Genomic DNA, 18,157 nt, shown 5'->3' on the forward strand with positions numbered 1-18,157 from the left:
TATGCCTTCTTGTATTATAGTGTATATATTTGCTAAATTGAATTCTAATTTTTGTATAATTTGCAAGATATATGAATTAGTGTATATACATTTTTGAGGAACTGGATTCTGACTCAGCTAATGATCCAGATTTTATACCATCTGATGTTGATGCACGTCTGAGTGCATTAGAAGGTAGAGTTGAGGATATAAATGTTAAGTTGGAAAACATGTCTGTTGCTCATGATTTGCAATTCAAGTACATGCGCAAATATCTTAGGCGCTTGAACAAAGGCATGCACCAACTTGATCCTTCTATTCCTGCTCCATCTTCAAGTTCTAGTTCTGACTAGTCTCTATGAGACTTTTTGTATGTAATAACTTTCTTACTTAGCACTTGGCTGATTTTGATTTGGATTCTATCTATGTTTAATGCTGGATATTTGTTCTTGATGTAATATTTATGCTGGATATATATGATGCTATCTTGTGTTCCTCTTATTCTCTTACTTCCTCATGTTTCTCTCATGACTTCCTTTCTTTAGTTCTCCTTTGTCATATTGTGACAAAAAAGGGGAGAATGGTTTGTTCTTAATGTGATTGTGAAGGGAGTAGCAGTGGTTATGTTACCCAGGGGGAGTTAGGGGGAATATATGTTTGATCTTGAATATATGTTTGATCGTGTTGAATGATAATGGTTGAATGTTGAAACTGGTTGAATGTTGAATATTGAATATTGATTTGCAGGTGTTAACCAGTTGTTTTACTTTTGTTTATTATGGTTATGTGTTTTGTCACTAATTTGACAAAGGGGGAGATTGTAAGTGCTATAGTTTCTATCCCTCTTTGTTGTCAAATTTGTAGTGCCAAAATCACTATTATACTCTGTTATATATAACTTGCATGAGTGAAGCTTTCTCAAGGATCAACATTCATTAACAAGCTAAGCTCACAACAAGCAAAGCTCTCAAGTACAAGACTCAAGATCTTGAATGAAAGAACTGCTCACAAGACTCAAGCTGAAACTCAAGCTGAACTCAAGACTCAAGTTGAAAGTCAAGCTGATCTCAAGACTCAAGTTGAAACTCAAGCTGAACTCAAGACTCAAGCTGAAACTCAAGCCACTTTCAAGTGAGTTACATGAAGAGTTCAACTACATCAAGACTTCAAGACTGATACTTCAAGGTCACTTGTTCCTAATGCTTCAATGTCCATACTTCATGATTGAGGTTTGTTTGACTATAGGTTGACCTTAGAAGTAGGTCATTTCGGATACATAGGCCGAATGTTATTTTACATGTGATTGGTCTATTCTTCGACTAGTCCTAGGGCTTCTTCGACTAGTCCTAGACTTGCTTCGACCAGTCTAAGAAATTCCTCGACTAGTCGTAAGTTTGTTACAAATTCCGGATAAAATCTGTTAGCCTTCGACTAGTCACGGAATGCATTCGACCGATCGTAGGAGCAGTGTTTGCATCTTCGACCGATCGTACAATCTACGACTCGAAGTCCAATGTTTCAGGTTCTTCGACCGTCGAAGGAAACCTACGACCGGTCGTAGGTGACCTACGACCAATCGTAGGAGAGCTACGACTAGTCGTAGAACAGTCTAGCATATCCCGCCGGATTTTCAAATATCTTATTAGAGCTTCGACTAGTCGAAGAGCACTCTAGACGTCGAAGACCCGATCTTCTCACCTATAAATAGTGCACGAATCTCGAAGAAATCATCGATTTAATTAAAGTATTCAAGCCAATCTTCGTCGAACTTCCGAGAGATAATTGTGCTCCATCTAAGCTAAGTGTGCTTATTTAATATTCTCTTTCCTTAGCTTTATTTTAATTGATTTTGTTTCTTATATTCCAATCGATTTGATAAAGAGGAATTATTATTCCCTTTCTTTGGAATCAAAATCAATTAAGGCAAGCCCTATTTGGTTTAATTTAAAATCTATTAGAATTAGAACCATTGTAATCAAGTCTTGGACATTGAACTTGGACATTCAATCATCTACTTTGATTTGGTTCTACCGGCCGCTACAACAAAGGAGATTTTCGTATTTTACATATTGTAAATTCCTTTCTATTATTTTGGTTTCTTTCAAGATTTGCGAAAAATCTTGTTATTTTGGTTATCCGAGGAAAGCCAGGAAACTCCGAAGTGGGGTTTTTTAATTGTGTAAGCCCACATACAAAGACACAATTGTAAGGGTTTTGGGTGAACTGGGAAAACCTATTTTTAGTGAACGCTAATATCCCCGTGTGAGGATATTAGGAGTGGAGTAGCATTTTGTGTGGCTGTTGTATAACAGTTGGTGAACACACAGGCGAACCACTATAATCCCTTGAGTTGTGGTTGATTGTTTTATTCTTCTAATTTTTTATTCTTTTTGTGGGATATATGTATGGTGGTGAATGTTGTAATTATTTCAAGCTTTGTGAGAATGTTGTAATAGCTTAGAATTTACTTTCTGCTATTCCTTTATAAGCTTGATTTTCAATTTCATTTGAAAGTTGTTCCAGCAAGGTTGCCCTGCCATTTTTATGGTGTATGGCTGTCCCTAGAACAATACATTTTTAATTACAAGTTATTTCAATTCAGTTTATATTTATTATTGTATTCCTCTTCGATTTGAGACTTGATACAAAGACCTTTCTAGAAATAAGGTTGTCCTACCATAAACTCTGTTTTTGGTGTAAGGTTGTCCTTAGAATAACGTTTGTATCAACTTCTCAAGATCTGAATTTTGAGGTTGTTTTACTTTCCTGCATTATTATTTAATTTGGCTATCATTTTCTTTATTATTCCGCTGTTATAAGTTTTTATTTGGCATTGTCCTATTCACCCCCCCTCTAGGACATATAGCTTGGCCTTTTCATTATGTTTGTTGAAAAAATAATTTGATGAACTTTCAAATGAATTTGAAATCATTTTACTTAGACATCATATAATTTCTCAGAATTGGGCTTCAAATTTATCATTTACTATAAATAATTGATATTCACTATGGCCTAGTTTTGAGCCCACAATGAATGATAAATTTTGGGACAACTTTTAGGAAAACAAATGGTGTTCAAATAAGATGATTTTAAATTCATTTGAAAGTTCATCAAATTATCTTTCTAATAAGCATATGATCACTCCAATTAAACATGTAATAGAGGAGTTATGACAATTTTCATGAATTTTATGCCCCATAATGAATATATACGATCTATAGTGAAAATATATGCGATCGATAATGAGAATATTGGCGATCCACAGTAAATATCAACAGTGCACAATAAATATAGGTAATCCACAAATATCGACAATCCATAATGTAAATATCAATGATTTATTATACAGCATTCATTATTTACAACATACTTCCATCTCAATATTCTTCCATTATAAAAATTTATCCATTACAACATTTATCACACTCATCCATTAAAATATTTATCCATTACAACATTTTTTTATTACGGCATTGTTCCACATTCTTCTCCATTTCATAAACTCCCGTCATTTATACCCAATACAAAAAAAAAAAAAATAATAACAATAAAAGAAACCAAAGAATGAAGAAGTAAGGGAACCAAAAAAACATTATCCTCCATTTCACAACCTCCTCTCTACCATGAAAAAAACTAAGGGATAAAGAAATGACCAAATAGTTCTCGTGTGGCAGGCACCATGTTTTAAACCCATCTACATCTTATGTGGGGCTCGTGGGTTGTCGTGAAGTAAATTTAACCTATTCACATGTAAGAAATTTTAATTTTATGTCATCAGTATAAGTTTGAGGGATACGCTAGCACATAGAATGGTAAAAACAGCAACCAACACACTTGACAATGGGAACTGCTCAATCTGTGAAGAAATAACGACCCATATTCAGGTGAGCTGTGTGGCCCATCCATTTTGTGGACGTTGGATGATCGGTCTTACATGTATAGAGAAAATAGATGAATGGATTGGACGGCAGATACATGCGACGATGGAACCACGCACAATTTGGAGTTCTCAACTGATCTGTTTTGAATCTGCCTGATTTTTGGAAACGGATTGGCTACTCCCCCTGCCACCAACATGGTGGTTGGTGGTCGGTACTCTGTGGGCCCCACCATGATGTATGTGTTTCATCCATTCCGTTCATCCATTTTTAAAGATCATTTAAGGGCTTGATCCCAAAAATGAGAGATATATAAATCTCAGGTGTACCACACCACGAGAAAACAACAGTGATTGGATATCCACCATTAAAATCATCCCAAGGCCCATTGTACTATTTATTTGACATCTAATTTGTTGATTAGGTCATACAGGCCTAGATGAAGGGAAAAAACAAATATCAGCTTGATCCAAAATTTTTATGGCCCCCAGAAGGTTTTTAATGGTTGACGCACATTCAACATTGTTTCCTGTAATGTGGTCCACTTGAGATTGGTATATAACTCATTTTTGGTCTCATTCCATAAAATGATATGTAAAAATATATGGACGGCAGGGATGAAACACATACATCATGGTGGGTCCCATAGAGCACCGACCACCAGCCATTGGCCGGTGGCAGGGAAAGTAGCCAATCCGTTTCCTTGATTTTTGGGTATTGCTACAATCGTAGAACGTAATTTTCTGCAATCCGTAAGGACTAGGGGTGTACATCGGGCCGAACTGAGTCGAACTGGGCTCAACCCGGCCCGACCCGATCACCAGCCAAACCCAACCCGAACCCAGCCCGGCCTAGTCATCGGGCCAACATGTCTAGCCCGAACTCGGCCCGGTCAACAATCACGCCAATTTCGGACCTTACAGCAAGTTCATGGGTTGGGCGGCGTTCTCACTTCTCTGTCTTAAATGGTTAAGGTAAGGATTTATATATATATATATATATATATATATATATATATATATATATATATATATATATATATATATAGCCGAGTCGGGCCAAGTCAGGTTTCGGACTGAGTCGAGCCGAACTAGGACCTGTTCGAACTCGGCCCGAACTCAGTTTCCAGCTGAAGAAAATGGCCCGTCCCGAACCGAACTTAGTTCCGGGTCAAGCCGAGTCGAGCGAGTTAACCGAAATAGCCCGATTCCTGTACAACCTTAGTAAGGACTCTTTGGATGTATTGCAATAGGATGCTTGGGAACTTTATCCTTTGAATCCTTGGCCACTTTGCAATGATCCAAACCGTTTATATGATAGCCCGCACCTTAGAATGAGGGTAGTAAAAAACATAAGGACTATTTAGCCTTTTTTTTAGTCTATAGTTTATAACTTATATGGACGGTCTCCTTGAACACGTAATGATCAAAGGGTTGAAATATTTTGATCTGAGTTTTTTTTTAATATGGCCATTAACGCTGAAACACATCATATAAACGGTTTGGATCATTGAATAGGACCCAGATCCAATGGTCAAAGTCTGAACGGATCCTATTGCAATTAGGGGTGTACATGAACCGAGCTAGCTCGGTTAGCTCGTTCGACTCAACTCGAAAAACCTCGATTCGACTCGGTTCGAAGCTGAGTTCAAGCTGAGTCGAGCTGATTTTTTGAGCTCGAAAATGCGTTTGAGCCGAGTTTGAGCAGGCCCCAGTTTGACTCAACTCAGATCGAATCCAGCTCGAATCCAACTCGAATCGAACTCAGATCGAACCAGTTTGGTAACTCAGTTTGCCATTGATGTTGCTCACCAACTGTTTGATAAAATGACTCAACGAGATATGGCAAGTGGCAAGGAAGGTTTGGTTGGTGGCAAGGAAGGTTTGTACATTAAATAAATACTCTTTTTTTTTTTATGGCACTTAAAAGGTATTTGATAAATTACCTGTAAAACCATTGCCTTAGTTTGTAAAACAATGGGTTTTTTAAATTACCGTTCAGTATACAGGGAAATGCCTCAATGGCGAACTGGGCCTGAGCTGGCCTCAGCTGGCCCGAGCTGTGACCGAACAGAGCCAAGCTGGCCAGTCAGGTCAACTAGTGTGTTCGACTCAATGTACACCCCTGATGGCAATAATGTCAATAATAAATGCACCGGTACATGTCCGTTCCTACAACCTCGGCCGGAGCCTTGTAAGTTGTAACAGGACCTGCGCGAGTGATATAGAGAAGGGGCCTCGCCTAACACATGCGAGTATGAAATGCATGTATAAAATCTGCTCTGTTCATTAAGTCGGTTGACAGATAAAATGGTTCGAAGCACGAAAAGGTATGGTAATTCATATGGTGGGTCATATTTTCCTTGACAAAATGGAGAAAAAACAGGACTCTACACGTGTAACTTATCTGATTATTAAACCGCCCTGATTTTTCTCTTAGGGAATTTTCATTGTGAATCCTATCAGATGAATAGATCAGATATATCACATGTGTGATTCATTGTCATACGTGAAGCGAAGTCCGCTCAAATCTCAATCGCGCGCTTCTCTTTATGGAAATCTGGAGCGTAAATTATCATTATTCGGCGGAAACGAAAGCTAAGAAGCCCCTTCCTTCGTTCGGCAAAAGCTTATTGCAGTTGCTCGAGGTCGAGTGTACTTACAGTTTTGAAACCGCGCTCGCCTTACACGAGCGCATAATGCACATGTGCGAAGGATCCGAGCCATTCATCAGGAGCTAGCAACAATTTAAATGTATAATGAGAGAAAAAACCCTAAAGCAAGTGTACATTTAAGAGAAATTGACCGATGGTTCACATTACATGTATATATGTCTCATTTTAGTTTCATGCAATCTACGACTACATCGAGGATTGCCTCGAAAAGCCCGTCCAATGTTACATACGTGCGAACCATATACGTGAGTGATGCGAGTGTACTCGAGCAAGTGCAATTAACATTTCCATCTCTCCCGATATGGTGCAGGCATCACAGCTACTAGCCTAACCGTTACGCGGTCTAAGGCGACATCCACTGAATCTCGGGAATTTGCAAAGAGGCTTTAATTGAAATACGCCCCCAACGGACGATAGTTGACCCAAGCTCTTTGGGGCCCACCATGTTCTATCTGTGAAATCCACTCTATCAATGGGTGATACACATCCTGTTCATCGTACACACAAAGTATCAGTCTGATAAAACTGAGATGATCCACACCAATGGAGATGATGTAAAATTGCGCTTCAAATCACTAGGTTCACGCATTGTGGCCGACCTGATTTGGTGTGGCCTAGATGTGTTGTGGATCAGGATGATTCTTGGTCTTACCGTCCAGCACCGAGGAGCACACCTGATGGATGGAGTAGATTTCACATATACTGTTCAGATTTGTGATTTTTTGAAAAAAAATAAAATATTTCAAAATTTCAGGATTATGACTTTTTGAGAATCTCGAATGGGCGTGTGCTTTTATACGGCATCATTGTGTAGTATTTTTATTTGGAACTTTGGAGATTATGAGGCCCAAGAATATTGGAATACACATACGCTTGGTGTAGGACAGTGTGACTGTAGTGTCACTACTGTGGTGATGTGTTGGACACTCTGGGCCAACTCTGTTGTATGTGCTTTATATTCATATAATTCATTCAAATTTTTTTCTAAATTTTTTTTATACCATGAAGCCAAAAATGAAACAAGTCCAAACTCTAAGGGCCTATTTGGCCGGACCCATCCCACGGTATTAGGTGGGATGGGATTCAAAAAACATCATTATTACCCATGGCAGGGACTGTTCCTTGTTGCCATGGGATAATCTTAATTCCCCTTTTTGTTTGTAATACGGTGGTACATTGAAAGGATATACCTACCATCATTTAAAACTATTGACAATAACACACATGTTTTATATCTAAACCGTTCATTTGTTTTGTAACCTCATTTTATGGCATGGGCCTAAAAATGAGGCAGATCCAAAACTTATGTGGCCCCGAAGAAGTTTTCAACAGTAAGTATTCAATCCTCATTGCTTTCTATGGTGGGGTCCACTTGAGCTTTAGATCTACCTGATTTTTTTGCCCATGCTCTAAAATGATCTCGAAAAATGGGTGGACGGTGTGGATATAGTCCACACATTATGGTGGGACCTACACAACTTGCTAACATTGAGTGATATTAGCACGGACCGATACGATTCCATCTAGCCTACTTCCAAGCTTTTCCACTCTTCCCAAACATGAAGTGGAATTGGCACAGGACCAGATGCAATTCCATCCCACCTAAGCCCATCTAATCCAGCCGGCCAAACAGGCCCTAATAGACCATACCATGGGAAACAATAGCGTTTGAAGGCTCAGAGGCATAAATTTCTCGAGGAGGACAAAAATATATCATAGTGGACCTACATTGCCCAGTGCACCACCATACCACCTATGGAGATGGGAAGCAGATTGGCTAGTGTACCGCACACCACCGACCTAACTGGTGTGGTACTTGTCGTGCGAGCGCTGACACTCATCAAAGTTTTGCGAACAGTTCAAAGGAGATCAACGTTACATGGCCCCACAATGATGCATTTACTATATCCACACCCTTCATCCATTTGGCAAGATCTAATTCCAAAAATGACTCATATCCAAAGTTCAAGTGGACCACACTACAAATAATAATGGGGACAATTATTCTCACGGTTAAAATTACATTCGTAGGGCCCACCATAACGCTTATTTTCCATTGAATCTGTTCTTGTTCCAGGTTCAATGATACCCAAGCCATGTTAAGAAACATTTGTTGAATGGGTGTTTGTGCATGAGGGTGAATATTTTAATGGCTCATATTCATATCCAGGATTCAAAGGTCAGGATTATTAATGGCACGGATTTTAAAACAACTAAAAGATGAAATATTCAAATCTTGTATTTTGTTTAATTTCCAAACCAAAAATCACATATGAATGGCACGGATCCAGTCTTTATGTGCCACGTGTGCATCATTGTCATGGAGGCAAGGTACTTCCCATGCCTGCAAAGGCACCTGATACGGTCCAGATAAACAATAAAAAGGAACTATATTTACGCGGAGCTAAATGTGGGATGTACCGTACGTCATCGGCATTATTGCAGACGCTGCATATATGGACGAGATTGGAACCGTTCCTTCATTAGCTCCAGTACTGAAAGGGGTGGGTCATAAACGAAGATGAAAAATAAAATAAAATTATGGACCATCCTAACCCTTTAATATATGGGTACAAGTAGACATCAACAGATAAAAGTTAGGACCGGATCAAATTCAGTGATCAAGTATCGTCTCTTGAAAAAGGACGGCTGAAAGAAAAATAGCCAAAATTCCAAGCTTCAAAACTGATTTCCCATGATTGGATGACCAGGATCATCTCATATGTGTGATTTTTGCGTCAGCCCGACGAGCCCAACAAGATTTGGGCCGGGCTTGGACCTACTACGACTAGCCCCAAAGTGGGCTCGGGTCGAATTTGGGCTTAGGTCATTTTTGGGTCACCCTAGAGAAGATTATATGGGTCCTACTCATCAAAAAACCCAAATTTTGCCCTTATAAAGGATTTTCCCATGTGGGGCCCACGATTCATAGCTAAACTTTTGATCACTGATCCGATGTACCCCACCGTACAGAAGGGATGCCCCGACTCCTCGGCATTTGGACGGTCCTTACACTAAGGACCATCAATTCAACGGTTTCGATCACTGAATCATGGGCGTTACATGCACAGAATCAGGCGCCTCAGTAAAATATTGGACCATTGCCAATCAGCAGATCTGCAGATCGCCTCAGCGACTACTACAGTATAGGATGATCCATACCGTTTGTGTAGAAGGTCCAGCTGCATGGGCCATATAGAAAAAGCCTCATTGATCAGAAGCCCCACAATCCATGCGAAGCTATAGTGAACATGTATGGGACTTTATAGATGAACGGTCTAGATCATTACGTTGTGGGACATAGCTTGAGTGAGGGCTGGATCATTACAACAAAAATCCCTTGAAACTTAAATAGGCAGTTCCACACCGGACTCTTAGACATAGATTGAGTCTGAGCTTAAGAACCAGGCTTAAATTTTAGGATTTGGCCCAGCCCACTGGCCTAATATTTCAGTCCAAGCTCAGCATGTAAGCATGGTGTGCCAGTATTTAATAATGTATTGATCCACGCCATCTATCATTTTTATCATCTAATTTTAGTGAAAAATCCCAAAAATGAGTAAGATTGGAAGTTCATGTGAACCACACTGCAGGAAACAAGGTGGTTAATGACGCTGACCATTCAAAATTGAAATGTTTCTAGGGCCATATCATCCAACCTGTTCATAAGATCACACTAACATGTATAAATGGTATATGCAAATAGAAGCTTGATATAACATTTCAGTGGCCCCCAAAATATTTTCAACGTCGGATGTTCAATTCCTACCATTTCCTTTGCTGTGGTACAATGGAACGTTAGATCTCCCTCATTTTTTGTTAGATCTCCCTCATTTTTTGTCTCATACCCTAAAATGAGCTGATTGAACGGATGAACGAAATAGATAAAATACATACATCAAGGTGGGCCTACAACTTTTACATATGGAAATTATACAAATATTTAGGAATTAAGAAGCTTTGCAAACAAGCGCTCTGTAAACATCAACCTTGGGGCTGTTCTGTAAATACATGGGTAAATAATCATTACTCATTTACCTTTAAAAAAGAGTACAAGTATTAATCTTCTCTACTTAGAAGATGCAGACTGTTGGATGATTAGGATCAAAACCATCAATGGTTGAGATTATTTATTGGGTTGTAAGGTTTCTTGAACAAATAATGAGGAGAGAGGATCCAAAGTTAAAGGCTTTTACCAGTGAACTACGGTGTATGATATGCGGTCGAATGTTCATCCTGTGGGCCCTGCTACGAAAGGGCCATGCCCCCATAGAACATCGTAGCCTTTTAGGCTCCATTCAGAATCTAATGGCTCGGGCCGGGCTCGGGCTTGGTTCATCATGACAAGGTCTTGTGGCCAGCTCATCTGACTCAAGATGGCAGTGACACGTGTTGGTCCAATCGTGGATGCGCGTATCCAAAGCGTCCCACCAATCAAGCAATCCTAACCGTCCAATGAGTGGCCATCAGCCATATGGCTAAAAGGTGGACAACAAAACAGCATACGCAGTTTTGAGAAATTGTAAGCATGGTTAGTGTTAGGGCTTAAAGTCGGGTTGGGTCATGTTAGTGCCCAACTCTAACCCAACCCTAGGTTCCTACACCTTAATCCTAACTCAATCCAACCCAACCTCGAGTTGGGAATTCTCAGCCCAAGCCCAACCCAAGCGGGCTTAGTCGGGTTGGCTGGGCGGATACATGTTAATATTTTTGTTATTACATTAGTCTATCTTGTTTCAATACACGTCTTATATTTTTATATGTATGATTTTATTAATTATATTTGTAATTATTTATTATAAAGAACTTTATTTTTTCTAAATAACAAAGCTAAAATATAAGACAATCACTCTTTTAAAAGTCATGTTGTGTAGCACGCAATCTATTTGGGAGAGAGAAATCCAGCGTGTCTTGTTCGCTTGAGTAATCATAAATAACATGGACCGATAAGACCCGATGACAATAGAATTTCTTGTGCCCTCAACACAGATGATCCACACTCAATTATATATCAATTGGGTTCGAGTTGGGTCAGGCAACCCAAGACCTTAACCCAAGCCTGACCCAGGTTTTATCGGGTTGGTGTTTGTATAGTCCAAGCCCAAAACCGAACCCAATACATCCTGCCCGAGCCCAACCAAATGTCGGGTCAGTCATGGGTCCGTCGGGTTGAACCCGCCGGACTTTCAGCCCTAGTTAGCGTCTAGATTCCTCTTCTTGAAACCGCCACGGTAAGCAATAAAAAATCGGAGGTGGGGTATGCGGAGACACGTGTGACGAATATAGTTCAGGAATTCCCAATATTAAGTGATATAGTTGGGAATTACAAAAGGTGTGAAACTACAGAGTATCAAGTGGCGACTGAAGCAGTTGGCAATTAGGAACTGTAGCCCTAAAATCTCACACCCGTCAAACGAGACGTTAGACGTCCATTTCATGTACTCCTGCTGTCCAGGAAAGGAGACATGGCCCTAATCATGTATACCATTTTGTCACATGACCCTTTGATGTTAGTGGGCCACGATGGCCCACCTGGCTTCTGGTTGTCGTCTGTAGCTCACCACGGATGGGCTTGAACTGGGTTGATTGTATTCACAACAGATAAATGGGCTGGGTCTAGACCCGTTATTTGATTTTTACGTTGAGACCTGGCTAAGGTGGGACCCGGCCATACAGGCCCATTTCTATCTGCGAACGTGCTTTGGGTTTTGAGAAAAATGGCAATGCTCCTCCGTGCAGATGGACGGCTTGTATGGCGGATCATGTATGATTGTCAATCTGAATAGTCCAATTTGTGGGACCTGATGTAATGGGCGCATGCAGAAATGACAGAGAACAATGATCGTAGCTGTTAAATCGATGACAGCTAAATGGACAGTTTTTAAACAAGTTTCTTTCCAAGGCTTGGTTTGGTTTGAATTTTTATTCAAATCAAGTCAGGCCAAGCTTTTTCAAACTAATTCAAGCCAAGCTTTCGAACTAGTTGAGTTTGTGTCGGGCCTAATTTCCACGAGTTCTGTAACGGTGAGCATGCGTACTTTGGTTAACTCCTGTATAAGAAATGACAGGTGCACTTGCGAGAGTATGTTTTCAAATTCCGACTGCTCACTGGTAAAACGTGGTAGCTGTATACGTGCGGAATACCTAAAACGTGTAGACCCCAACCAGGCTGGTCAATTCATCTGGTGGACCACAAAAACATATTAGGTGTGGATGTTTGATCAATTTCCTATGACCGTCCGATTCCAGTGTACACGTTCGGCGCCCAAATGATTAACCGACCAGTCCGATTCTTCCCCAAAGAAATCTCTGATAATGGATCTAATTGAAGAAAGGCTTGGATCTTACACACGTGTGTTCCATGCTAGCATGTTTGAGCAGCCAATAATATAATAAAAGTGCAGCCGCTTCATTGAACATAACACTAGATCAGGGCCGCCAGGTCATTGAAGCCGAAGCGGATTGTGCTGTGACCTAACACCACGGATATCTCTAGTGATCGGACACAATTTATAAGGTCACACGGACCTAGATGAAGGATATTTATAAGGTCACACGGACCAAGATGAAGGAAATGCACAAATATCAGCTTGATAGGTGTTCAATCCCTACGTTTTTTTCTATGGTATTGTAGACCTGAGCATAGGATATACTCCAATTCTGAACTCATGCCTTAAAATAAGAGAAAAAACAGATGAATGACATGGATCGATAAAATACATGCATCACGTTGGGCTCCATAGAGTCCGGTCACTAGGAATATCCATTGAGGTCACCACCCAATTCATTCCTGTTACACCAGACCTGGATTGCCAGGTCATGACCCAGCTGCCACAGATGTCTAGATCACCACGTGGCAGGATTTGATTTGGGTATATTTAACAAGAAAGAATGTTTGAAAGTTATTAAGTCCTATTACTCTATGGCTCATATATAACAATAGTATATGGCCCAATCAAATTCCATCCATGAGGAAAGGGTCACCATGCACACTGCATCAGGCATGAGAATACATGAGATACATAACCTCCTTGGAAGAACAAACTCTCTCTCTCTCTCTCATGGAGTAGTGATAGCTGTTGTCTTTAAAAGGTTATTAAGAGGATTGCTATACTTTTCAAAAATGATAGTGACACGAGAATCACAGCTTCTTCATATGGTCATTTAGTTAGAGAGAGAGAGAGGACCACCAATAATGAAGGTTGCAAATATCTAAATAATAGAGAATTTGTCAAAGGAAAGACATGATTGGGGAACTCCTTTCCTTCCACCTTCTTACTATTATTCCGATTTTCCTATCTTAATCACTGTTCATTCTCGGGACCCTTTCCTCTCTCTCTTACTTGAATTGTGTCAACTTACCTGTAGATCGTCAAATTGATGGGCCCAATATTTTTTTCTAGCCATAAAACTGCAGGGATCAAACCTTCTTAACCACCTATTTTACCCATCCAATTTGGACTAATAATATTTTTTAAGTCCTTATGATGGGACTGGCTTTGCAGATCATTTCAGGCTTGGTCCTAGAAAATGAAGTAAATCTAAATCTTAAGTGAGCCACGCAAGAAACAATGGTTATTCAATAACGCTTGCCATTAAAAACTTCCTAGGGTTCACCCTGATGTTTATCTTCCACCAATATGTTTATAAGGTCACACAATCTTCAATGAAGGGAAAACACAAATATCAGTTTCATCCAAAACTTTTGTGGCCCACGAGAAGTTTTTAATGGTTAATCACCTATTTCTTATTGTGTGGTATACCTAAAATTTGGCTCTCCTTTATTTTTAGGACCATGCCTTAAAATGAGTTAGCAAAACAGATGGACGGCATCAATATACAATGCATAGATCATGGTGGGCCCCACAATCATATCCTAACAGAACTCACGACCTGATTGAAGTCAGTCCACATTTGATGGCCACCAAATGGCATAATTAGGATAATCCAATTAGTATGATCTTAGGATGATGGTCCATCCCAAGTGTGGATCTTAAAATTGACAGTATGGATTACCGTGCATGAATAGCACCTTTAGCACTTGGTGGCGACTGCATATGGAGTTCTATATATTTGATGTGAGGGATTATCAGATCATTAAAATATAAAAAAGAAGACAAGCTTTATGTGCTTTGTTGCCTCTCAATGCACGACCATGCCCTAAAAGTCTCTCGGACGGTAATATCCTACCCACTAATCTTGTCGCGATCTCAGTTGAATATGGACCGTTGATGTCCTTCTCTTATTAGCCATCTAACTGTAGACCATTAAACAAAATGTTGAGGTTATCCTGTTGAAGAAATTTATGGCCAGTTTAGTCCATCGCCAACAGGCCCACATGCTGAGATTGTCGGATGATTTGAAACTGTTTGCATTCTCGTTGCCACCATAGATATACAACTGTACATGATACTGTTTCACCTCCCATCTTAAGTTCCTAACCTTTTTATTATTAGAATTGAAGGCTGGCCATTGATTTTTTAACCCACTTTGATCTAAACTAGGTTGAGTGAATGTTTTCAATTTATGGAGAATCAGGTGACATCAATCGATTGACAACTTTGAGCGATTGATTAAATCATTTTGGAATTAAATGGATTGTTCATGGGATAGTTTTGAACCATGCTCAAGCAATCAATGGATAATATTCGAATAAATTCTTTTTACTTTTTAGATAGTTTTGGATTAATACAATCATGGGAGCTTTTGTCTGCTCAATCGTTCAAAGGGTGCTCCATCAGGATCAATCGTTCAACACTGAGATCAATGGCACATCCAAAACTGCACTAGTACACAATTTGTTTCTTATTCCAATTGTGATGTTATTTATACGAGGCATTCTGAAGGATTTTAGAGAAGAAAATATTTTTTGAAGATTTGAAAGGAATTCTCATCATTGTTAATGCATTATCTTTTGTAATATAATATAATAATGAATTGTTTAATTATCACTCTGCGATATGGTTTTTTTAAATATAAATGGTTTTCCACATAAAATTCGTATATTCTCTATTTATTTTGTTTACATTTTATTTTGTCTTATTTGATTGGATTCAAATTTACTTTCGCGCGTAACAAATTCATTACTGGCACTGATGGCCAAAATTAATCGATTAGCCCAAGTTTCTGACGGTGGCACCATCTTGGGTGTTCCGATCATTTGACCACTCAGCATGTGGGTCCCACTGGGGGTGACAGGGGAAAAAAAACCAGGGACTGTGCTCGTCGGACTATTGTGGAGGGCCTTGCCTACAACTAACCAATACCACGTGTGGGAGAATGTGCCCGTCCATACTGAATCACAATACTTTCATCGTATATCATAAAAATGGGCCCAATTCAAAACTTACTGGTGGCGTAAAATCATCCCTAAAAACTCTAAATTCACGTGATATGGTACACATAAGTCTTTGAATTTCCTGATTTTTAGGGAATCTATTCGTCCTAGTGGGGCATGTCAGATGAGTGGAGCAGATGGCATGTACAAAACAAGGCGGACCCAGGACAATTTGAACATTTCAACAGCGGGACTTCTCATCACAACTTTTCCCCGTGCGTCAGTCTTGAATCGGACTGATTTTTAGGCCCCGGTCCAAACACAAGGTGATGCACCTTATGGACGGTGTGGATTATCTCATCCAAATGAAGCCCTCGTACACGTCAGCCACTAGTCCCTACATGAAGCCAGTTACACCCAAATGCAGAGGCGGATTGCCCGATGACCGGTTAGTTACCCAACTCTGTGGGGCCCACCATAATGTATGTGTTTTGGCTGCACGGTCCATATCTTTTGCCAGATATTTTAGCGCATGAGCCTAAATAAAAAGCAGATAGAAAGCCCAAGTGGACCACACCACAGGAATCCTACGGTTGAAAACTTCTTGTTTCTTTTAATCCGGTGCACTTGACTTGATCTTTGGATTTACCTATTTTTTGGGCTTATGCCCTTAAAATGATATGGCATAACGGATGGATAGCACATGTAAAACAAAAGTTTCGTATCAAGCTTATTTTTATGTGGTCTCTTCATCCGAGTATTTGTGACCTTATCAACAAGTTGGATGACAAATAAACATTCCGGTGGCCCCTAAGATGTTTTTAATGGTGGAGATTCAATCACGATTGTTTCTTGTGGTATGCTCCACCTAAGATTTGGATATGCTTCATTTTTTGGATAATGACTTAAGGACGTGTTTGAATTCATGTTTTGGTTGTATTGTATTGTATTAGGTACTGTTTACGTATACATTGGGCAGGCGATATTCAGAATACATCTAGCGGAGACGTGCCACTAACCAATGCTTGGATAGGACGGTATTACTTTAGCATGTATACAATTTCATGTCAGATACACGATGTATATACGTGCGTGTAGTGGGGCTCACTTACTGTTCCATTGAATGATCTGAGCCGTTCATTCACTTCAAAGGGTGGACATTACCCTTGCCTAGGTGTCCTTTTATTTCTATACAAACTATTGCAGAATCTCAACCGTTAAACATGAAATGGACGGCGGAGTAAACATCCTCATGGGTCATGCTGATTTCACTGCAAAAGTACTCCCTTCCGAATGGTTTTTTGTCCTAAATCCAATGGATGGAGTGGATTTTCCAAAAAGCCTCAATAAGTGGGCTACCAAACTTCACAGGGTCGACATACGTCGACTCTATTACGAAACAGAGGTTCCGTCTTTTCGTTGTGGGCCACCATCATGCAGTGAAATGTGGATCTGAACCGTTTATCAAGTAGAGGGAGAAAAATCCATAAAAAACATGTTAACCTTTCATGGTCATGTACTTCCTCATGATCGCTACAATGATCAAAAGAAGATCGTTCGGCTGTTGTTTCAGCTTGATTGTCTCAATGGGCCACATCATCGGATAATCAAAGCTCACCATTCATGGTTTAAATCTCGAGAGGAAGATGATGGACGGTGTGGATTTGTCAAAAGACGACTATACTGGGCATTACCAGCAATACAGTGAAAGAAGAAAATGCTTTCTTCCTGTTTATGTCTGACTGAACGTCCGGCCGGTTGCACGGTACAATCCCATCGATGATGCAAAGTGATTCTCGGGCATAATCGCGCCCATTGAATGCGTCGCCCTCCGTTCGTTTCCAAACGAGGGACATATCCCATCAACTCGGCCCACTAATATGATATTATATATTTGAAACCGTGAATCCAAACACGCCCTAAAATGAGCTGTCAAAATGGATAGACAGTGTGGACATAAGATATATACATCACGGTAGGCCCCACGGTTAGGGATCCACCCTCCCCCAAATGCAGGTGGGTAAAGGAAAATGCATAGAAACTGCTTCTACCACATGATTATGAATTTATAAAAGATGGTTCTAAATTCTAATAAAGTAGAAGAGAGAGAGATGGTGCTTTCTCCTCACACCTAAAAAGCAAAAGTAAGTTCGTACCAAACCCAATACAATCAGTTCCAATAACATCTACCTTTTTTTTTGTTACGAAAAAGCTGCTCCCCATGCATTCTTTATTCAATATTTTCACATGTAACGTCAGTTGCATTTTGATGTGGACGACTTTACTTTTATTCACTTTTAGTCAAGTGTTCATGGTCATGCATGTTGCTCTATGATCGACTTTCAATGG

General features: G+C 39.8%; 1 protein-coding gene across 1 annotated transcript in view; it reads right to left on the bottom strand.

Moving 5' to 3' along the window:
- Nucleotides 1-17,664, bottom strand: part of LOC131249325 (uncharacterized) — a 30,500-nt gene extending 12,836 nt beyond the window's left edge. The window contains exon 1 of the mRNA XM_058250011.1: nucleotides 17,503-17,664. Within this exon, the coding sequence (XP_058105994.1) occupies nucleotides 17,503-17,664 (162 nt within the window). The remainder of the gene's footprint in view (nucleotides 1-17,502) is intronic.
- Between the last annotated feature and the right edge of the window lie 493 nt (nucleotides 17,665-18,157).

The sequence above is a fragment of the Magnolia sinica genome, chromosome 1 (genome assembly GCF_029962835.1).
Source record: "Magnolia sinica isolate HGM2019 chromosome 1, MsV1, whole genome shotgun sequence".
In the NCBI taxonomy this organism is placed as follows: domain Eukaryota; kingdom Viridiplantae; phylum Streptophyta; class Magnoliopsida; order Magnoliales; family Magnoliaceae; genus Magnolia; species Magnolia sinica.